The sequence below is a fragment of the Salvelinus alpinus genome, chromosome 1, assembly GCF_045679555.1.
Source record: "Salvelinus alpinus chromosome 1, SLU_Salpinus.1, whole genome shotgun sequence".
Classification (NCBI taxonomy): domain Eukaryota; kingdom Metazoa; phylum Chordata; class Actinopteri; order Salmoniformes; family Salmonidae; genus Salvelinus; species Salvelinus alpinus.
This window is the reverse complement of record NC_092086.1, coordinates 31,304,566-31,326,895: the sequence shown is the minus strand read 5'-3', so window position 1 is coordinate 31,326,895 and position 22,330 is coordinate 31,304,566. Positions and strand designations below refer to the sequence as shown.

At 42.8% G+C, this 22,330-nt stretch overlaps 2 protein-coding genes across 4 annotated transcripts in view; one reads left to right on the top strand and one right to left on the bottom strand.

Annotated features, from left to right (window-relative positions):
* LOC139573247 (cytohesin-3-like) overlaps positions 1-3,991 on the top strand; it is a 43,042-nt gene extending 39,051 nt beyond the window's left edge. The window contains exon 13 of the mRNA XM_071396497.1: positions 878-3,991. Coding sequence (XP_071252598.1) covers positions 878-950 — 73 coding nt within the window. The 3' untranslated portion in view covers positions 951-3,991. The remainder of the gene's footprint in view (positions 1-877) is intronic.
* A 1,905-nt stretch (positions 3,992-5,896) lies between these two features.
* On the bottom strand, positions 5,897-20,648 carry LOC139573237 (voltage-dependent calcium channel gamma-5 subunit). 3 transcript variants are annotated; one of them, XR_011674566.1, is made up of 7 exons: positions 20,220-20,634; positions 10,130-10,396; positions 9,528-9,614; positions 8,230-8,370; positions 7,805-7,950; positions 6,796-7,363; positions 5,897-6,738 (listed from the first exon to the last, which is right to left on the bottom strand). XR_011674566.1 is itself a non-coding variant. In XM_071396479.1 (6 exons), the coding sequence occupies exons 2-6, from the start codon at positions 10,323-10,325 to the stop codon at positions 7,103-7,105; spliced, it is 831 nt and encodes a 276-aa protein (XP_071252580.1). In that variant the 5' UTR covers positions 10,326-10,396; positions 20,220-20,634; the 3' UTR covers positions 5,897-7,102. The 3 variants fall into 3 exon arrangements, 1 of the variants encoding a protein (XP_071252580.1); XR_011674568.1 differs by lacking the exon at positions 8,230-8,370 and having other exon boundaries at positions 20,220-20,648; XM_071396479.1 differs by having other exon boundaries at positions 5,897-7,363.
* Between the last annotated feature and the right edge of the window lie 1,682 nt (positions 20,649-22,330).

The following is a 22,330-nucleotide window of genomic DNA, read 5'->3' as shown; positions in this document are numbered from 1 at the left end:
GGCTATGAAGCTCTTATATAACTGTATCAAATAAATGTTATGTAGGCTAACTCAATATATTTGCTATACTGTAGCGCCATTGTAATAAGTCAATATTTGGTATCACATTCATATCCATTTCAATGTGTCGCAATGTCTTTTCATGGATAAACGTCATCCTATTACATTCTCTGTTGAATGTATTTCCAGAAAGAAAGGCGCCCCGGGGTTTCTTCTATTGTTTTTCTGAAATTAGGTTGCGGTAAATAACCAAAAGCTAAAAAAAGGAGAGGAATTGTTGCCATAGCTCAGAGACATAGTCGTATATGGGGGACAATGTAAAGGGAGTAAGAGAGAGAGAATCCGCAGTGGGGGGTTGAGCCGGTTTTGGCTTTGTGCTGGTGCTAACAGGATTTTACACCCGTGAAACTGAAAATGCACTCTGTGCCGGAGCCAGAATGGCTCTGTGACTCACTTCGCTTTGTACCGAGTGCCTTCTCTCCCAGAAAAAGAGAGCTGGAGTGTCGATAACTTAGAGCACTATTGTTTGCCCTGCACTCCAACCTATAAACCTGGAAAACTGCAGAGAGGAGAGAGTATGCTAGAATGAGAACACTTGGAAGTGTTCTAGAACAGGGAATCAGGGAACGATATTCCATATGATCTCTGAAAGAGATGGAACCGGAGTGCTAAGGAAAATAAGAAAAAGGGGGTGGGTAGGTTTTCTTCAGAAACCATGGAAACAAAACTAGGTCACCGAACAACCTTTTATTTATTTGATCTAGTTAGTTAAGGCAGCGGTTTGTAGAAATGTGGCCGCATTTCCATATCAAAGATGCTCAAGTTTCCCCCTGGCGTATTAGTATTATTATTTATTTGTTTTGATTGGCTGTTCCAGGGCGAGCATCAGCAGGGATCCCTTCTACGATATGTTGGCCACCAGGAAAAGACGGATTGCCAACAAGAAATGAGGAGGGACATTCCTTCCATGGACACCCCTCATCCCAGGACATCCCAAACTGGGACACCCCGAACCCCCTTTCCTCAGCCCACCAATCCTCTTCCCCAGACAGATCTTACTCATGAAGTTAAACACCACTTCCACACTCCCCCTCCCTCCCTCTCTCCTCACCCATCCCTCCCTCCACTCCCACGGACAGACTCCACTCATGAAGTTCCCTCCCTACTATCCCTCTCCCCCTGGACCCCCAGAACCCAACTTGTCACTAGAGAGATGGCTGGCCAACCAAAGATAGCCATCTGACCCTTCAGACCCTGATAGAACTCGCACCCGGTCTTGAAGACAACGAGGACAGGCTCCGGTCTTGAAGACAGCCCCCCTCCCCATTCTGGACATTTCCCCAGCCGTGGCTGCAGTACCAGGGGCTGGAGTTACAGGGACATGACGTCCCAGGACTAAAGCAGAGGACCAATATATGTACCAACACAGGGAGACATCCCTCTATAGGACCAGTGTGGTTCAGCCACACTACAGATTACCAAGGGAAGCCAGTGGGATGTATTAACATGTATTAACACACATTCTCTCTTTCTCTCTCTGGCTCTCTCGTCTCTTTACTCCCCCGCACTGCCCTCCTGTGTTCCCCACATTCCTTCTGATTACTTCCATGTGTTTCTAGCAGTGGTTGGAACAGAAATTATTTCCCAATCATTCCATTCCGAGCAGAAACCCTATTTTTTCATTCCGTTCCAGTGTTCCGACCAGAAAATAAAGTTCTGAACCAGTTCCAACCCCCCAAAATGTAACAGCTTATATAGTTCCTTTTCATCAAATGTTTAACCTGTGAAATCAACATGCGTTTTTACGTTTAGCAAATCTATTTACTCCACCAATTAGTGCCGATAGAGCAGCTTGCTATGGAACGGGTTAGATTGTTGTTTACATTTTTAATTGGTCACATAAGTGCAGGTGTGAGATGTGACTGAAATTTCATGGGTGGGGCAAGAGAGAGAGAGAGAGAGAGGTGGATATGGAGGGGGCTTGGCTTGAAGCTCTAAACATCATGGCAGGACTTGAATTAGAATGTGTGTAGGGTATTACTAGCCTTATAACTTCACTGAATTACAGAATAGTTTATACTGGAATTTATTTGTATTTATTTTTGGAACTCAAAAGAACATTATTACCTGGTTCTCAAGATTTGAAAATAACAGTAATGTTCCAGAACACTAGAGATCACTTTTGTACACGGTTCTGTTTCTGTTCCTCAAAACATTTATTTATTTTTCTGTTCTGTTCCCTGAACTGGTTCCAACCCCTGCTTTCTAGGTGTCTTCTGCATTTGGGCAACTTGAAAAGCAAAACTGCAATTTTTCACATACACATGCATGTATGTCTGTTTGTAGATATACCATAAAGTGCGCTTAGAAGTGGGTGTGCTAACTTGTGTGTGTATCTACACAGTATATATGCATGTATGTATGTAAACACAGTAGTGTGCAAGCCAAGAGCAGACATTTAACACAACGACTATCTTAATGGCATCTCTGACATCCATTATACAGAAAAGTTTTTGTGTGATCATTTCTGAAGATGGTAGAAAAACAGAGTTCCTCTTGTGAATGTTCAGGTGGATGGAGAGACATGGCAGAAAGAGGAGAGCGGATGTGAGAGATGGAGTGAGTGTGTCAGAGAGGGAGGGAAGGAGAGAAAGTTCCAGGGCTGCAGTAACCGTACATGAACATGTGACCTGACCAGGAACAAATCTGGGCCTTACACTCCTGGCCCTAAACATAAGCCATGTAATCATCCCACTATGGTGCTCAACTCTTTTTCCCAGGTGCCATTGCAGCAGTTCTGCTGCAATCTCAGAATACAAAGCTAGGTTAGTGCTGAAATTAGGAAGACAAAACCTAGAAAAACTACAACATTACAGTCTTGAGTCAGCTGGACTGATTCCATACATTGTGTGGACCACAGAATATTAAAATGTGCATACTTTTTACTTTGGTTGTGAATTATAGGGGTGGTTACATGGACCTATATTTAGCCTACGATTGGAGTGTCTGCAATGCAACTGAACAAACTTTGAAAATGTGTTGTAGTCTAAGAGTATGCTTGAATATGGGTTTGTGAAACAGTCCAATAGGGTACCAGTCATTTTAAGCTTTTCTTTCAGTGTCTCGAGGTCCAAACCTATGCCAACTGCATCAGTGAGGGGCGATGCGTTGATGTGACCCGTATGCTTTTCATTTGTAACCCAAGATCCTTGCTTGCTTTTTGTGTTCCCCTTACAAAATATAATCTACTATCTTGTTTGTATTTATTTTCATTGTCAAATGGTTCCATTCTGTCCGTAAGCGTTACTTAAGTTATGTATATGTAAATAATGTATAGGTTTTATGGGTCTCCTTTTTGTTGTTGTATGAATACTCTGAAACATTTTACACCTACTGGCTGTACTTTGCATCAGGTCAGTTTGGGGTCTTCTGTACACAAGTCAAAAACATGATCATAAACAAATACTATATAACGTGATGTCAGGAAAAGTACATTTCCAGCAGGTATGAGGATGATAATGATGGCGATGGGGGTGATGATGTGGATGAATAGGATATGGGTGGTAGTAATACTGATGATGATGATGATAAGGCAGATGTTGAGGATGAATAGGATATGGGTGGTAGTAATACTGATGATGATGATGAGGCAGATGTTGAGGATGAATAGGATATGGGTGGTAGTAATACTGATGATGATGATGATGATGATGATGATAAGGCAGATGTTGAGGATGAATAGGATATGGGTGGCAGTAATATTGATGATGATGAAAATGATGATGTCCGAACTATAATGCTGACTGATAAAGTTGAATCCAGTAGAGTTTTTCTATGTGTTTGTAAGATATGACCCCTGATCTCAGGGCAGAATATTACCTTCTACTGCCCCTTGTGTGGGGCTATAGCTAAATTAACTTTTCTATCTCTGTAAAAGCTATTGGTCACATTGTACATTACGTGGAAAGCTGCATAAAGTATACAAAGACTACGTCCGTTGTACGACGCATTTATTTATTGAGTGTAACAGTATAACTTTAGTACGTCCCCTCGCCCCGACCTCGGGCGCGAACCAGGGACCCTCTGCACACATCAACAACTGACACCCACGAAGCGTCGTTACCCATCGTTCCACAAAGGCCGCGGCCCTTGCAGAGCAAGGTGCAACACTACTTCTAGGTTTCAGAGCAAGTGACGTAACTGATTGAAACGCTAGTAGCGCGTACCCACTAACTAGCTAGCCATTTCACATCCGTTACACTCACCCCCCTTTCAACCTCCTCCTTTTCCGCAGCAACCAGTGATCCGGGTCAACAGCATCAATGTAACAGTATAACTTTAAACTGTCCCCTCGCCCCGACCTCGGGCGCGAACCAGGGACCCTCTGCACACATCAACAACGGTCGCCCACGAAGCATCGTTACCCATCGCTCCACAAAGGCCGCGGCCCTTGCAGAGCAAGGTGCAACACTACTTCTAGGTTTCAGAGCAAGTGACGTAACTGATTGAAACGCTAGTAGCGCGTACCCGCTAACTAGCTAGCCATTTCACATCCGTTACATGAGCTTGACCTACATATTTGCATATGCAATTAATCATCCAGTTTATCAGTAGATAATATGCTGAAATGTATATTTTATTAAACTTAGTAGGTCATGGATCATAGGTTATTAAGTTCTTAATTTATGTTAATCATCTAAGTACCAACTGTCATGGGTAGTAATTATTTAAATAGTCATTAGATACAATATTTGCCTGTTTTTTATATGGTGGAAAAGCAGTGGAAAAGAAAATGTAACTGGAAAAAAAACATGTCCTGAACAGTAACCAACCAACTGACGTCCAACCCATGTCTATGAACATTCTAATGAGTTTAGAGACAGATGGTCAATATGGAGTGGTGGGAAAAGTCTACAGTGCAAGAAACCCTTTACTGATGGTTAAAGTCTATGAGAAACCCTTTACTGATGGTTAAAGTCTATGAGAAACCCTTTACTGATGGTTAAAGTCTATGAGAAACCCTTTACTGATGGTTAATGTCTATGTGAAACCCTTTACTGATGGTTAAAGTCTATGAGAAACCCTTTACTGATGGTTAAAGTCTATGAGAAACCCTTTACTGATGGTTAAAGTCTATGAGAAACCCTTTACTGATGGTTAAAGTCTATGAGAAACCCTTTACTGATGGTTAAAGTCTATGAGAAACCCTTTACTGATGGTTAATGTCTATGTGAAACCCTTTACTGATGGTTAAAGTCTATGAGAAACCCTTTACTGATGGTTAAAGTCTATGAGAAACCCTTTACTGATGGTTAAAGTCTATGAGAAACCCTTTACTGATGGTTAAAGTCTATGAGAAACCCTTTACTGATCAGCAAACAGACATAGATAAGGTCAGAGTAATATGAGTTCCCCCCTTAATTGGCCAATAAATAGATACACAGTGTCTAGATAAGGTGTGCAAATAAATCTATTGAAAGAGGGGGACCGAGGTCTTAGGTAACATAGTGGGCAGATGGGTGTTTAAGTCCTGATTCTGTACCCTTCTGACCTGAAGGGGGGATTCTGTCTGCTTTGCAACACTGACTCCCAGTGTATTGATGTGACATTACAATACATGGAAGCTAAATTTAAATCCAATCCATTAACCGGTGTTATGATACCAATGGTTTGTCGAGACTGATGGTTTATACGGTTGTGGCTACCATTACAGCGCCATCTAGTTGTCACGTTGGGGATAGCAGCTGTTGACAACTAGCATTTCAGCTAAGCCCTAACACTTTTCCTACCCTTCATTAATTCTCCTATCCTGCTGCGTTAGTTCTCAAACCATCAATATCACGAAACTGGACTTAATGAATGAAATTGCATTTCATCAACAGGCAATGTCATTAAAAAGATTTTGAAAAGTCTATTTATTTCCCACATTTAGATATTCTCCAGATATTGTACAGTGCAGTTTGAATGCAACAGTTGCTATGCCGAAGGCATGAAGCTGACACTCAGAATTAATCATTTTAAGCAGCAACTACACATTTGACTTGTTTTACAATGGTTTGCTATATTCATACAATGTACAACAGTTCTACATATGCATGTATAAAAATCTGTCTAAGAGTAAATACCAATTACTTTTCAAATAATTCATTTTTACATGATACAAAAACCAAGCATTGTTTGGGGGGAGATTCCATAACATGAAAACGTAATGTTGGCAGATCCGTGAGCCAGCAGGGACACATCAATTTAAAAACTCCAACATGAAGCAAACTACACAATTTAACACATTTAAAGGTGCAATCTGCAGTTGTTTCATCCATTTTTGGACCTCTTAAGAATATGATGTTATAATATTACAAATGCCTCATGTGCTTAGTTCAACTGTCGTAACCATCAGAAACCAAAATAAAAGCTTGTTTCACTCCAATGTTTGTAAACAAACACTATATACCTTCAAAACATGGTAACAATAATTTAGATATCATGGATGGCCAGTCCTTGCATCTATAGCTCTGTCTATGAATTTCTCCAGCCCCATCCCTCAGCTTTTTACTGAAACGGGTGGGGAGTTCACTTTGTTATTGTTTCAACTGCTGATTGCAGCTTTAACATAGTGACATGTATTGTTTCCGTTCAAACATTTGTGTAAATGTTAGTTTGGTCCTCGTCAAGTTAACTAAGCAGTGGCGTATCCTGATATAATAGAAAATACGTGAGAAGTGAATACTCCTGAAAAGACTTTGCACTTTGCTGCCATCTGTAGGTAAGATGTGGCACAGCGGCATCAACTGTTGCCTCAGCAGCAATCATGGCTGGTAGTAGTTTTCAAACAAGGTCCAGGACGCAGCATCACAATGGGAACGAACAACAACAAAATAAAGAGATAGAGGCTTCCCTGTATATCTATTGGGACTGATCTCCCAGTAAACTATGCAGGCGGGAGGTTCTATCCACACCCAGCAACTTTCCAGCAATCCTCCACAGATTCTAGATAACTTAAAAAAGAAAAACGGAAGCTGATCTTAGATCAGTATCTAAAAGCAACATCACCTATGATTTCTCACCCTTGACCTTGGCGACCTGCCCTGACCTGATGACCCCTTCAGCAGGGTGAGGAGGAGACCTGGTCGTAGTCGGGGCACTTGAGCAGGGCCGGGTAGCTGGCGCTCATCTGGAGCGAGGTTTCGCTGGAGATGTCCGAGGGGCTGCGTCCGCGTGCCCAGGTCTCCGGGTGCAGGAACTGACCGGAGTGGTCAGAGCAGTTACTGAGGCGCGGCCGGTAGAAGCCGGGGTGATGGCGCTGGTACATTTCCTCGGCTGTGTAGCGCTTCATGAACAGGTAGACGGACATGACGCCCGCACTCTGGAGGGGAGAGAGAGAGAGACAGGAGATGATAAAGGTTAGAGGACACTGCACTCTGTAGTATAGAGAGCCAGAAGACCCAGAAGAGGGTACCACACCAGCAGACGACAGCTAAACTAGTGATTAGAGCGTTGGGCCGTAACCGTAAGGTTGCTGGTTCCAATACCCGAGCCTAAAAGGTGAAATGCAAGGCACTTCAGTCTAATTTGCTCCAGGGGTGCTCTGCTACTATGGCTGTAGTATTTCACCTCACCTATACAGTGTATGTGACAATAAAAAAACATATTCTTTGGTAGTGAACTATCATACAATGTAGATTTTTTCTACAACAAATCTTGTACCTCAGTGAGTGCATGTTTCTTCTTTTTTCTCATCTTATTCAACTGTCACCATGCACCTGCAACAAAGATAGCTCAGATGTGCGAGTGCCTTTTGAAGTACCTCAGTGAGCAGAAAGGAGATGGCAGCGAAGGCGAAGGACCAGCTGTACCGGTAGCTGAAGTAGGACTCACTGCTCTTAGTCCTGTTCAACATCTCGTCATTAATACTGGATATATACAGCACGAGACCTACCACCAGAGCCAGACCTGAAAGAGAAAGAGAGGGAAGAGGAGGGGGAGATAACAGAAAGAGAGAGAGAGAGGGGAAGGCAAAAGAGAGATTAAACAAACCTTCAAAGCCTGAACATCAGTCAGAGAAAGACACAGACAGACAGAGAAGACAGATAGTGATTGTGTTAAATCGAGATAGACACCGTCACATTCTGTAGCTGAAGCAGAGACAGCAGAAAACAAGGAGGAGGAGGAGGGAAGAAGAGGAGAAAGAAAATGAGGTGAGGAGGAAGAGATGAAAGATTAGAAGAGTACCTGAGAGGATGAAGAAGATTCCGGAGACAAAGGCCAGGATAGTGCGATGAGGTCGGACGTGTCCGATGTTGTTTAGCACAAAGCCGATGAACATGAAGAACAGACTGACCAGAGGAAACGGAGTGGCTGAACGAATCATCTCTGAGAGAGAGAGCGAGAGAGCGAGAGAGAGAGAGCGAGCGAGCGAGAGAGAGAGAGAGAGAGAGAGAGAGAGAGAGACAGCAACATAGAGAAAGACAGTGATTACTATACAGAAACAGAATTTCACACACATATAGTTATGCTCATCTACAAACTCTTATACTCTACTTTCATCTCAAACTCTGAACATAGAGGGTCCAAACAATCTTCCTATCTACCAGAGAGCTTTCAACAGGCATCAACCAAAACCTAATGAGGCTGTGACTTTAGAGAAAGTCAAACCCCCCTCAGTGTGACTCTTCAGAGTTATCACCTAATAAGTATTCTGAAGCAGAGAGGAGTCAGCAGGGTGGAGACCCAGAGACGGTGGGAGTTCTGATGACTCATTTTATTCTGTATGGGCAGACTGGGCTCGAGGCAATTGGAAAGAGACTTGAATAGTAAAGAGGTAGTCATTCAGACACGCTAGGAGGAGGAAAACAAATTTCAATAAAACTGCATTGTATTATTACGTTTAAGCATTAGAGCCTTAATTGGTGATGTGAAAGCTTAAAATCTTATGATAAAGAAGCACCATTTTACACAAGTCTCTTGCCACCCAAGAGTGAATATATTATCTCTCGCATTCAGTCTGTTCTTGCATTTCTTCACTTTAGAACGCTGGTTACAAGCCATGATGATAATATCATTATCACTCCATCCATCGACAGGAACTCAGAAAACCTCAGTAATAGTTCTTCCAATGCACATACAGCTTCTTAATTGTACAGTACACTGCTGCCTCTCACAGCTTCAGCTATTCAGGTAGAAAGACTGTTCCGCTAAGTAACCAGAAGAGGGTGCCATATGTTGATACATTGTGTCACTTGTCCTTATTTGTCCTGAATGCATTGGCAGTATTACAACCACCCACTCACTCTGACCACAAAGAGTGCTTCATCTACTCACACACAGACAGGGTCTATTCAATCAAACGCTGTACATCCAGAAGAGAGGGAGGGACCCTTTTGGAGCAACTGGCCCAAAAGTTGATATATATTATTATTGTTTCTCAAGCATATTGTTCAATTATGTATACAATGCCTTGGCAACAGAGGCAACCACACAATAAAGATTGAGAGAGAGAGAGACAGGAAAATTAGAGAAATATAACTTACTAAGTACACTGACTGTGGACTCAGAGGTCAGCTGTAAGTTCATGGGCATGATGTACTCTATGGTGAAACAGCGACCTGCCTCTTCACCTGGAAGAGAAGAAGAGAGGGATTAATATTTAACCTTTATTTTGACAGGGAGACATGCTGACAGGAAGACATGCTGAGTCTTTCCATAGAGGGGTCATAATAGTTAGGCTAAACTGTAGGCCGAACCATTGTAGGCCAAACCGTTCGGGTCTGACAAACACCGCTCTAGCTCTGTCACCTTTCATCACAAATGCGTAAATGCAACATTCTCCCTCTCATTCCCCAAATCAACCAGACAGTAAGAAAGAAGATCTAGATCCTAAAAGTGTTCTTCTGCTGTCCCCATAGGAGAACCCTTTGACAAACCCCTTTTGGTTCCAGGTAAAACCCTTTTGAGTTCCATGTACATCCCTTTCCACAGAGGGTTCTACATGGAACCCAAAATAGTTCTACCTGGAACCAAAAAGGGCTCTCCTATGGGGACACCCACATAACACTTTTGCAACCCTTTTTTCTAGGAGTGTAGAATTGGTCTCAATTGGTCTGATCCAGGATCAGCTGGAGATGGTAGTGACCTGCCAGGAAGCAGACTCTCCAGAGTCCAGAGTGCAGGGAGGTCCTGATGTCAGTGGTCTGGTTCAGGGGCAGGATGACCCCCTCCTCCAGGTACAGCCAGTAGTCTGTAGAGACCGCAACTCCCAGAAGCCCCAGGCCGCTGACCGCAAACACGCTGCTCAGCAATGCCAGAGCCTTCCTGCCGCACGCGCTCATCACGGTAGGATCAGAGGTGGTCCGCACCAGCAGGGGGCACTGGGTCAGAGGTCAGGGGTGAGAGGTCAGATCTGTGGGGAAAGTAGGGGGTTGTTACAGTTAATGGGGAGACACGGATGTAGTTGGTGACACAAGCAGAGCGACCTACTGGGTGCACTTAGGGTGCAAAGGACCATAAAAGGAACAGGCACACACACAATTGACTGGCATGCTCTTCTGTACGATTGGTAGATGATGTATAATGGGATAATGCTGCTAGATCTCTCAGACAGAGATACATGTCATACTGCCCTGTGTCACTGAGAGAGAGAGAGAGAGAGAGAGAGAGAGAGAGAGAGAGAGAGAGAGAGAGAGAGAGAGAGAGAGAGAGAGAGAGAGAGAGAGAGAGAGAGAGAGAGAGAGAGAGAGAGAGAGAGAGAGAGAGAGAGAGAGAGAGAGAGAGAGAGAGAGAGAGAGAGAGAGAGAGAGAAGACGTGCGGCTGCGGGCGTAATTTAATTTCTATTCACTCTGGAGAGAAAGAGAGAGAGCAGCATGACACAAACACAGCCACCCGACCCTGTGCTGATGTTCTAATACTACCCTTTCAGTTCTCTCTCTCTGCTCTGTGGCTGTGAGGACATGTGGATGAATCTACAGGCCAATTAATGATAAAGCATGAAGAGCAACACCTTACAGCCACACAAGAAAGAGACCGTGGGAGTATGCATGGCTGGGTACTATGAGGTGTTGAATAGACATTTCAAAGGTAGACTGAAAATGTTTCTCAGTGAATAGACTTAATGTCCTGATTTAAAACACAGCTGTTGGCTCATTGTGGTGAATTCCCCTGGACTTGAGAGGGTACATAAATGACTGTGTGGGCGTGCTGGCAGGCGTTAAGAGTGTTGAAGGAACATCAAGCGCTGAAGGAGGACATGCTTACATGATTGGTGTATGTTTGAGTGTGAGTGTGAGTGGGAGTGAGAGAGAGAGAAAGAAAGAGAGAGAGAGAGAGAGAGAAAGGTGGTAATTGAGGGGATTTTGGAATAAAAATTGGACAAAGTGACAAAATAGAGAGGGATAAACGAAAAATATGAAAACAGATGATATCTGTGATTGATATTCTTTCAGAACAAGTACTCTCTCTCAGTCTCAATTTTTTCCAAATGTAACCTTTATTTAACTAGGCAAGTCAGTTAAGAACATTTCTTAGGCTGGGGGCAGTATTGAGTAGCTTGGATGAATAAGGTGCCCAGAGTAAACTGCCTGCTACTCCGGCCCAGTTGCTAGTAGATTTGGATAGAAAACACTCTGACGTTTCTAAAACTGTTTGAATGATGTCTGTGAGTATAACAGAACTCTATGGCAGGCAAAAACCTGAGAAAAAATCCAACCAGGAAGTGGGAAATCTGAGGTTTGTAGGTTTGCCTATCCAATATACAGTGTCTATGGGGTCATATTGCACTTCCTAAGGTTTCCACTAGATGTCAACAGTCTTTAGAACCTTGTTTGAGGATTCTACTGTGAAGTGGGGGCTAATGAGAGCTGAATGAGTCAGGGCTCTGCCAGAGTGGCATGAGCTGATCACGCGCGCTCACGTGAGAGTTAGCTCTGTTCCATTGCATTTCTACAGACAAAGGAATTCTCCGGTTGAAAAATTATTGAAGATTTATGATAAAAAGATCCTAAAGATTGATTATATACTTCGTTTGACATGTTTCTACGAACTGTAATATGACTTTTCATCTGAACTTTCGCCTGGACTTGCCCGCGTGTCGTGAGTTTGGATTGTGTACTAAACGCGCAAACAAAAAGGAGGTATTTGGACATAAATTATGGACTTTATCGAACAAATCAAACATTTACTGTGGAACTGGGATTTCTGGGAGTGCATTCTGATGAAGATCATCAAAGGTAAGTGAATATTTATAATGTTATTTCTGACTTCTGTTGACTCCACAACATGGCGCATATCTGTATGACGTGTTTTGTTGTCTGAGCGCTGTACTCAGATTATTGCATGGTGTGCTTTTTCCGTAAAGTTTTTTTGAAATCTGACACAGCGGTTGCATTAAGGAGAAGTGGATCTAAAATTCCATGTATAACAGTTGTATCTTTTATCAATGTTTATTATGAGTATTTCTGTAAATTGATGTGGCTCTCTGCAAAATCACCGGATGTTTTGGAACTACTGAACATAACACGCCAATGTAAACTGAGATTTTTGGATATAAATATGAACTTTATCGAACAAAACATACATGTATTGTGTAACATGAAGTACTATGAGTGTCATCTGATGAAGATCATCAAAGGTTAGTGATGAATTTTGATCTCTATTTCTGCTTTTTGTGACTCCTCTCTTTGGCTGGAAAAATGGCTGTGTTTTTCTGTGACTAGGTACTGACCTAACATAATCGTTTGGTGTGCTTTCGTCGTAAAGCCTTTTTGAAATCGGACACTGTGGTGGGATTAAGAACAAGTTTATCTTTAAAATGGTGTGAAATACTTGCATGTTTGAAGAATTTTAATTATGAGATTTCTGTTGTTGGAATTTGGCGCCCTGCACCTTCACTGGCTGTTGTCAAATCGATGCCGTTAACGGGATCTTAGCCATATTAAGAACAAATTATTATCTACAATGACGGCCTACCCCGGCCAAACCCAGACTATACTGGGCCAATTGTGCACTGCCCTATGGGACTCCCAATCACAGCCGGATGTGACGCAGCCTGGATATGAACCAGGTACTGCAGTGATGCCTCTTGCACTAAGAAGCGCCACTCTCTTGCTCAGTCTCACACCCAAAGTGAAAAAGGTAATAAACAAAAGTGAAATAATCAATCAAAAATTTCAAAGGACTAGACACATTTCAAATGTCATATCATGGCTATGTACAGTGTTATAATGATGTGCAAATAGTTTAAATACAAAATGGAAAATAAATAAACATAAATATGTTTTGTATTTACAATGGTGTTTGTTCTTCACTGGTTGACCTTTTCTTGTGGCAACAGGTCCAAATCTTGCTGCTGTGATGGCACAGTGTGGTATTTCACCCAGCAGATATTGGAGTTTATCAAAATTGTATTTGTTTTCAAATTCTTTGTGGTCTGTGTAATCTGTGGGAAATACGTGTCTCTAATATGGTCATATATTTTGCACGAGGTTAGGAAGTGTAGCTCAGTTATCACCTCATTTTGTGGGCAGTGGGCACATAGCCTGTCTTCTCTTGAGAGCCAGGTCTGCCTATGGCGGCTTCTCTCAATAGCAAGGCTATGCCCACTGAGTCTGTCAAAGCTTTTCTTAATTTTGGGTCAGTCACAGTGGTCAGGTATTCTGCCAGTGGCCAAATATTATTCTAGTTTGCTCAGTGTTTTGTTAATTATTTCCAATGTGTCAAGTAATTATCTTTTTGTTTTCTCATAATTTGGGTGGATCTCTATCTCTCAGTCTCTCTCTCTTTCAGTCTCTCTCTCTCTCTGTCTCAGTCTCTCGCTCAGTCTCTCTCTCTCTGTCTCTTTATCTCACTCTCTCTCTCTCTCTTAGTCTCTCTCTCTCTCTCTTAGTCTCTCTCTCTCTGTCTCTCTCTGTCTCTCTCTTAGTCTCTCTCTCTCAGTCTCTCTCTCGCTCGCTCTCTTAGTCTCTCTCTCTCTCTCTCTCTCTCAGTCTCTCTCTCTCTCTCTTAGTCTCTCTCTCTCTTAGTCTCTCTGTCTCTCTCTCTCTCTCTCTGTCTCTCTCTCTCAGTCTCTCTCTCTCTCTCTTAGTCTCTCTTTCTGTCTCTCTCTCTCTCTCAGTTTCTCTCTCTCTCTCTCTCTTAGTCTCTCTCTCTCTCTCTCAGTCTCTCTCTGTCTCTGTCTGTCTCTTAGTCTCTCTCTCTTTGTCTCTCTCTCTTAGTCTCTCTCTTAGTCTCTCTCTCTCTCAGTCGCTCTCTCTCTCTCTTAGTCTCTCTCTTTGTCTCTCTCTCTTAGTCTCTTACTCTTAGTCTCTCACTCTTAGTCTCTCACGCTTAGTCTCTCACGCTTAGTCTCTCTCTTAGTCTCTCTCTTAGTCTTTCTCTCTTAGTCTCTGTCTCAATTCAATTCATTTTCAATTCATGGGGCTTCATTGGCATGGGAAACATATGTGTACATTGCCAAAGCAAGTGAAACAGATAATAAACAAAAGGGAAATAAACAATAAAAAAACACTCACAAAAGTTCCAAAAGAATAAAGACATTTCACATGTCATTATATGTCTACATACAGTGTTGTAATGATGTGCAAATAGATAAAGTACAGAAGGGAAAATAAATAAACATAAATATAGGTTGTATTTGCAATGGTGTTTGTTCTTCATTGGTTGCCCTTTCCTTGTGGCAATAGGTCACAGATCTTGCTGCTGTGATGCACACTGTGGTACTTCAACCAACAGATATGGGAGTTTAACTGATTCAAGTATTTTTAGCCAGAATCTAATTGGTATGTCAAATTTTATGTTCCCTTTGATGGCATAGAAGGCCCTTCATGCCTTGTCTCTCAGATAGTTCACAGCTTTGTGGAAGTTACCTGTGGCGCTGATGTTTAGGCCGAGGTATGCATCGTGTCTAGATGGAATTTGTATTCGTGGTCCTGGCAACTGGACCTTTTTTGGAACACCACTATTTTTGTCTTACTGAGATGTACTATTCAGGGCCCAGGTCTGACAGAATCTGTGCAGAAGATCTAGGTGCCGCTGGAGGCCCTCCTTGGCTGGGGACAGAAGCAGCAGATCATCAGCAAACAGTAGACATTCGACTTCAGATTCTAGTAGGGTGAGGCCGTGTGCTGCAGACTGTTCTAGTGCCCTCGACAATTTGTTGATGTCGAAGAGGGTGGGGCTTAAGCTGCATCCCTGTCTCACCCCCTGCCCCTGTGGAAAGAAATGTGTGTTTTTTTACCTATTTTAACTGCACACTTGTTGTTTGTGTACATGGATTTTATAATGTGGTATGTTTTTCCCCCAACACCACTTTCCATCAATTTGTATAGCAGGCCCTCATGCCAAATTGAGTCGAAAGCTTTTTTGAAATCAACAAAGCATGAGTAGACTTTACCTTTGTTTTGGTTTGTTTGTCCAATTAGGGTGTGCAGGGTGAACACATGGTCTGATGTACGGTAATTTGATAAAAAGCCAATTTGACATTTGCTCAGTATATTGTTTTCACTGAGGAAATGTACAAGTCTGCTGTTAATGATAATGCAGAGGATTTCTCCAAGGTTGCTGTTGATGCATATCCCATGGTAGTTATTGGGGTCAAATTTGTCTCCACTTTTGTGGATTGGGGTGATCAGTCCTTGGTTCCACATATTGGAGAATATGCCAAAGCTGAGGATGATGTTAAAGAGTTTAAGTATAGCTAATTTGAATTTGTGGTCTGTATATTTTATCATTTCATTTAGGATACCATCAACCCCACAGGCCTTTTTGGGTTGGAGGGTTTGTATTTTGTCCTGCAGTTCATTCAATGTAATTGGAGAATCCAGTGGGTTCTGGTAGTATTTAATAGTTGATTCTAAGATTTGTTTTTGATCATGTATATGTTTTTGCTGTTTGTCCTTTGTTCTTTGTTATAGAGCCAAAAAGATTGGAGAAGTGGTTTATCCATACTTCTCTATTTTGGATAGATAACTCGCGTTGTTGTTTGTTTGTTGTTTGTTTAGGTTTTCTACTGCCAAGTTTACACCTTCAATATTACAGTGAAACATTTTGTCCAGGAAATTGTCTGGAAGGGATTGAATTTGTTGTTGCCTAGTTGTTTTTTTGATAGATTACCACACTACTTTCCTTCCGTCTATAGCATTTCTTAATATTATTCAGTTCCTTTGGCTTTTATTCCTCATGATTGAGCATAGCTCTGTTCAAGTAGAGTGTGATTTTGCTGTGATCTGATAGGGGTGTCAGTGGACTGACTGTGAACGCTCTAAGAGACTCTGGGTTGAGGTCAGTGATAAAGTAGTCTACAGTACTACCGCCAAGAGATGAGCTATAGGTGTACCTACCATAGTAGTCCCCTCAAAGCCTACTATTGACAATGTACATACCCAGTGTCCGACAGAGCTGCAGGAGTTGTGACCCGTTTTTGTTGGTTATGTTGTCGTAGTTGTGTCTAGGGGGGCATATGGGGGAGGGAATGCTGTCACCTGCAGATAGGTGTTTGTCCCCCTGTGTGCTGAGGGTGTCTGGTTCTTGTCCAGTTCTGGCATTTAGGTCACCACAGACTAGTACATGTCCCTGGTCCTGGAAATTGTTGATCTCCCCCTCTAGGATGGAGAAGCTGTCATCGTTAAAGTATGGGGATGCTATTGGCGGGATATAGGTAGCACACATGAGGACATTTTTCTCTGTTGAGATAATCTCCTCATTCATTTCTAGCCAGATGTAAAATGTTCCTGCTTTGACTAATTTAGGTCTGCTCTATACCAAATTAGCATGCCCCCTGAGTCTCTTCCCTGTTTCACACCTGGTAGTTTGGTGGATGGGACTACCAGCTCTCTGTAACCTAGAGGGCAACCAGTGGGTCTGTCTCCTTTATACCATGTTTCTAGTAGGATGATAATGTCTTTATTTCCAATTTCTTTGATGAAGTCTGGGTTTCTGCTCTTTAGGCCAAAGGCAGATGACCTCAGACCTTGTATATTCCAGGAAGAGATATTAAAAGCTTTGTGTTACATAGTGTCTAGTGTTGTTTTTGTGTGGTTCAGGCCCAGACCATCACAGCAGGTGTGAATAGAGCATGTTGAACATCTGATACATACCTCTTAGGTCACAGGATGGGGCTTGGGCGGGTGTAATAGTGGGGGTTGGGCCTGTTGCTCTGCTCACGGCCTGGGCATATGTCCTGCTGTCATGTTGAGGTCCTTGTCGTAGGGGCAGGGGGCATGGGGTGGCCAGAAGGGGCATAGGTCTGATATGGGATGCCTATATGGGGTGTGGCCAGGGTTTGCTTGGGGTGGTCTTAACTGGTTGGGGTGTGCTGGTGATGCTGTGGTCTGGGTCCTCTTGGTATGGGTTCTCTCGGTGCAGGTCCTTCAGGACCTGCAGGTCTGGGCGGGGTGTCCGTTGCTCTGTTGCTCCTGTGTGAGGTGCTGAGGCTACGGATGAGGGTTGGGATTGCTGCCTTGTAGAGGTGGACCTGGTCATAAAGGCTGTTCAAGTCCAGGGTGGAGTGGTGGGCCAGGTAGACATTAGGTTTTGAGGCACAGTCTTGCTTAATGCTTGCACTCACCCGCTGTATGGTGGCAGGGTGAAAGCCTTTTCGTGGTAGCAGAGTGGAGATAACCACTTGTGCGTTGGGGAAAGTGGAAGAAGCTTTTTCAATCACTCCCTTGAGTGCTGTGGCCGCCCTTTACTGCTGTGTTCTCAGGTCATTTATGTCCGTGTGAATTATGATGTGGCTGGGGGGACCCTAGTCTGTCCTCTGACAACAGCTCCAGGCCATGTCTAGTGTTTGTGCATCAGCGTTTAGCCACTTTGGGAAAAAGTTTTTCCTCTTGAATGTATTTGCCATTTGAGTCAATGAGGAGCACAATCTCTGGCTTTGTGTGTTCTCAGTGGATGTGTGGGGGCTTTCAAGGTAGCTATCAGGGGAGCTGACAGGGGGGCTGTTAGGAGGGAGTGAGGTCTGTTGGGTTGGTGGGTCCTGTGTTGTTTGTCCCATTGTGGTGTTGAGGTTGTGGTCTGGGTCTGATGTGGGCTGTTTGGCTGGCTTCTCTGGGGGAGTGTCCTGCTCTCTGTCACACCTCAGATTTCTCACCTTCTCCTTCAGTGCCACGTGTGCCTCTTTAAGTTCTCTCACCTCAGTCCATAGAGCAGTCAGCTCTCTCAGACAGCTGTCCATCTCCACCTTCAGCCCTCTGGGTGTTGTTGGGGGGGGGGTGTCCTCTGAGCACCCCCACTAGCTCTCTGAGCACCACCATGTCTCTCTCCAGCTCTGTGAATTTACGCCTCTCAATGATTGAGGAGCAGTGCAGTTGTGGGACCTGGGTGTGATCAGTGCTGGGGAGTTGTCACAGAGAGAGAGCATTTCCTGCTGTGCTCTCTCTTTGAAACTCTCCTGCCATTGTTAGGCTCAAGAGTTTTCACACCTCTCACTTGAAGTTGCAACAAGGTCAGTTCTGTCCTAGTAGCTTGGTAGCTTAGTATTATTTATTTATTAAGCTTTATATAACAACATTACCTACAGATTATTGTCTTTTACTTTTTGGCTTCAGAAGTAGGTTCAGACTGAACAATACTCACTCAGTTTTGTGTTGGATGGTATTTCCAGGTTCGCTTGTGTTTCTTCTGCAGGATTTGGTTTATTATAAGTTTGTTCTTGATAGTCCTTGGTAGTAATAGTCCATTCAGGTAATTTAGTCCAAAATCAAGGTTTTTGGTATGGAATTTTATCCATGTGAAAAATGCCAGTTTATCTACATTTATCCAACTCTAATTCTATCTTCTGGCAGAAGAACTCAGGAGCCCATGAGCTCACTACCTCTCGCTCTCTCTCTGTCACTCTCTCTCACGGAGAGAGAGACTGAGAGAGAGAGATAGAGATAGACAGGGTTGCTGTCCCAGTCCACATGGCTCTCTCACCCATCTCTCTCTCTCTCTCTCTCTCTCTCTCTCTCTCTCTCTCTCTCTCTCTCTCTCTCTCTCTCTCTCTCTCTCTCTCGCTCTCTCTCTCTTTCTCTCTTTCCCTTGAATGAGTAGGTGTGTCAAAACTTTTGACTGGTACTGTTTATGCTCACACATCCACGCACACAAACTTACACGCACACACGCATGTGCTTATTATCTTTGTCTCTCTTGGCATATTTGAATAATTTTATTGGCAGTCTCCCAAAACATATCTGTGCAATCCAGACTTAATTAATTAGCTAAATGGGTAAAATATAAATTAAAATGAAGTATTTTAAATAATTTACCAAAGATGTGGACACATTTTCTCAATACAGATTCCATCACACTAATATGCTATATGGACACCACTGATCCCTTCAATCAGGGTTGAATTCGTTTTCAATAATCATTTTAGCAGATGCTCTTATCTAGAGCAGTTTACAGGTGCAATTAGAGTTAGGTGCCTAGCTCAAGGGCGCGACAGATTGTTCACCTTGTCGGCTCGAGGATTCAAACTAACCAACTTTAGAGGATGGCATTTGTCATTTCGGTGTTGTCGACTTGCAGAGGACATTGCAGGTAGTCTATAAACTGATTGTCTGCGGCGACACCGTCATTTCATCGGCGCTCTATTGTGCAGTTGATTCAAAGGTGACAGTAGCGCGCGATTCTCTATAATTTCCCGCCCAGACCCATTATCTCTTTCTCTCTCTCTTTCTCTGATAGACACAGAGATGGAGAGAGAGAGAGAGACAGGGAGAGAGAGAGGGAAAGTGTGCCCGAACGAAAACAACTTTCCATTGCTCTGATCCGCGAAAAGATATCGATCAGAAACAATGATGAAAGAAAACAGACCAATAAATTGTCCAATCTAGCTCTTTGGTGAGATAAAATAAATAATTTGCAGAGATAACTATTGTTCACGTCACTTTGTATTACAGCTACAAGTTGAATGGTGTAGTGAAGTGAAATTTCTTTGAACCGGAGAGACCGCTGCATGTATGGGAACTATCCATGGACCTGAAATTACGGGGGGAAAAACAGAGGCAAAGTGCCCTACGCTGTAGTACGAAAACATGTTTCTTACATTGGGGTCTAATCACTCATCTTCATTCAAACAATTTACTGTGACTATAGATATCAATTTTAACTGCCGATTCAATCCAAATATCCCCTCTTAAATTAAAATGCGAACGTCATACAAAACGCAACTCATTGGGGGAAAAAAACGTCCAATTTAAATTCCTTACCGGACCAAATAAAGTCGGTATTACATCAGATTGCGTACCTCAAATCTGTGTGCGTAGGATGAGTCTGGGTTCTCTCTCAGTAGTTCTCCCTCCTATGTGTGTCTTCATCTGCACCCCTCACAGACAGTAACAAAAAGTGTTGGAGCGCCGCTGGGTAAACAGACAAGACGGACGGAGGTGCACACCGTAGCCACTCGCTTCTTGGCATGAAGGTGCGCTTCCTCCAGAGCTCTTCGGATTTAGCAGGCGACCTCGCTCACTCACTACTGACGACGGACATATCCGCAGACCGCACCAGCACGTAGCTGTCCTGCTCAGCTCAACTCAGATGCTTCAGCTCAACTCAGACGCTTTGTGCCATGGTGATTGATATCATCACCACGCTGCGCGGAATGCTGAATGCGGAGGCAACAAGAGAGAGAGAGAGAGGGAGAGCACGAACCAAAACAAACTATTTCATCAGGTTACATACAGTCTTACACTTTTTCCCAGAAAGGTGCCGTCAATCTCACCCCCTAAAGGTGTTCAGTCACCAATGATAGATGCACATATGGCTTACTGTATATTTACAACCTTTTGACATCATCAATAATGATAAAGTCTACCTCTGGATTTCCCTAGATTGCCTGAGAGAGATCGTATTGATATGTTATTTATGGCCCAAATGTGCAATTCCTCAAAGTATCCTAAAAATAAATCTGAAACATTTCCTCTTATTTTGTGAAAACATGTCACACATTTCTGATAGAGTGAGCAGAAAATAACTTCTCACCAGTGGAAAAATACAAAAGAAGCCCCAGCAAAACAGCTGATGCAAAGGCATCATAATCACTGTGCCTTTATTCTGTCTTGTCTAGAAACAGTCCCGGGCCCCTGGGACTTCAGCACCAAGGCCAGCTCCTGACATGAACGAAAGACAGATGAGAGAGAATGCTTTGGGCTGGATTCAATGAGTATGGCAGAAGTATCGCAGAAAATCCATGTTACAGCTCGATTTAAATTTAAAGGCAATGTTCCCGTGTTCACGGAGACTTCATTGACGGTAAACACTTCATATGTCAGCTCAATCGGACATTACTTTTAAATCTCTGTAAACATAAGGAACACATACACTCTAAAAAGAAAAGGTTCCTGGAGTACCCTTTAGGGGTTCTTCAAATTGAAACTGTGGGGGAACCTCTAGAAGTTCTTCGAAGAACCCTTTAAAAGAACCCCTTTTAATGAATCATCAAATAAACTTTTGAATAACTTTGTGGGGTTCATGTTTTAAATACCCCCCCCTGGTATTATTATTGTTGATGATAATAATATGCATAACAATAACACAATATTTTTGTTCTCAGTTTATTATGATTTTAGTGGCAAAGTAGAATAAAAAAATTATATTATGAGGTAAAGTCCCAGCAGAGCCCCAAGTCCAATGGGTCTTTCCTCTGGTGTGTTGATGTTAATGTGTTGATGTTCTCTGTATCCACAGCCAGAATGATTTTGCAGTGAGTGGTTATCGAACAGGTTTCCTGTTATATTCATCAGAGGTGTAGGGAGGGTGAAATCTGTGAATCCCAAAAAATGTAATTATACATAAGATTAACAAAACACACGACAGTATTACTACCTTGGTTTTTGTGGTGAATGTGAATGAAAAAACCCGTTTTGATGATGGTTTTCATATACATACCTTGTCCATAGAGGCCTATGGGCTATTCTTTGAAGAGGTAAGGGAAGAGGATGGCAAATGTGATTTGCATAACATACCAATTGACATACCTTTGTATGCCTCCTTGTCTGTATACCTGCAGACACAGACACAAAAGTGAGCAGTTCAGTCATCTGCACCCAATACAGCTAGCCTTCAACATATTCTTATAACCTACATATTCTTACCTCTTTGTTGATTGATATCCATTGAATTGTGTCCAGTCTTTGTTTTAGAAAGATTTTCACAAATATGAAAAGACAGATGGTATCATCATTAAACAATATACATTTAGATCATATAAGGGACAAATATTACCTTAAATTGAGGAGATCTTTACATTTTTCAGTTAAGTGCCTGCATCTGCTGTCCTTTCAAATTCAAATTCAAATGTTTCAGTTGGGCAGTTTGGTTCCTGCAAGAACCCCCACCAACTAAGGAGGTTCCTCGATG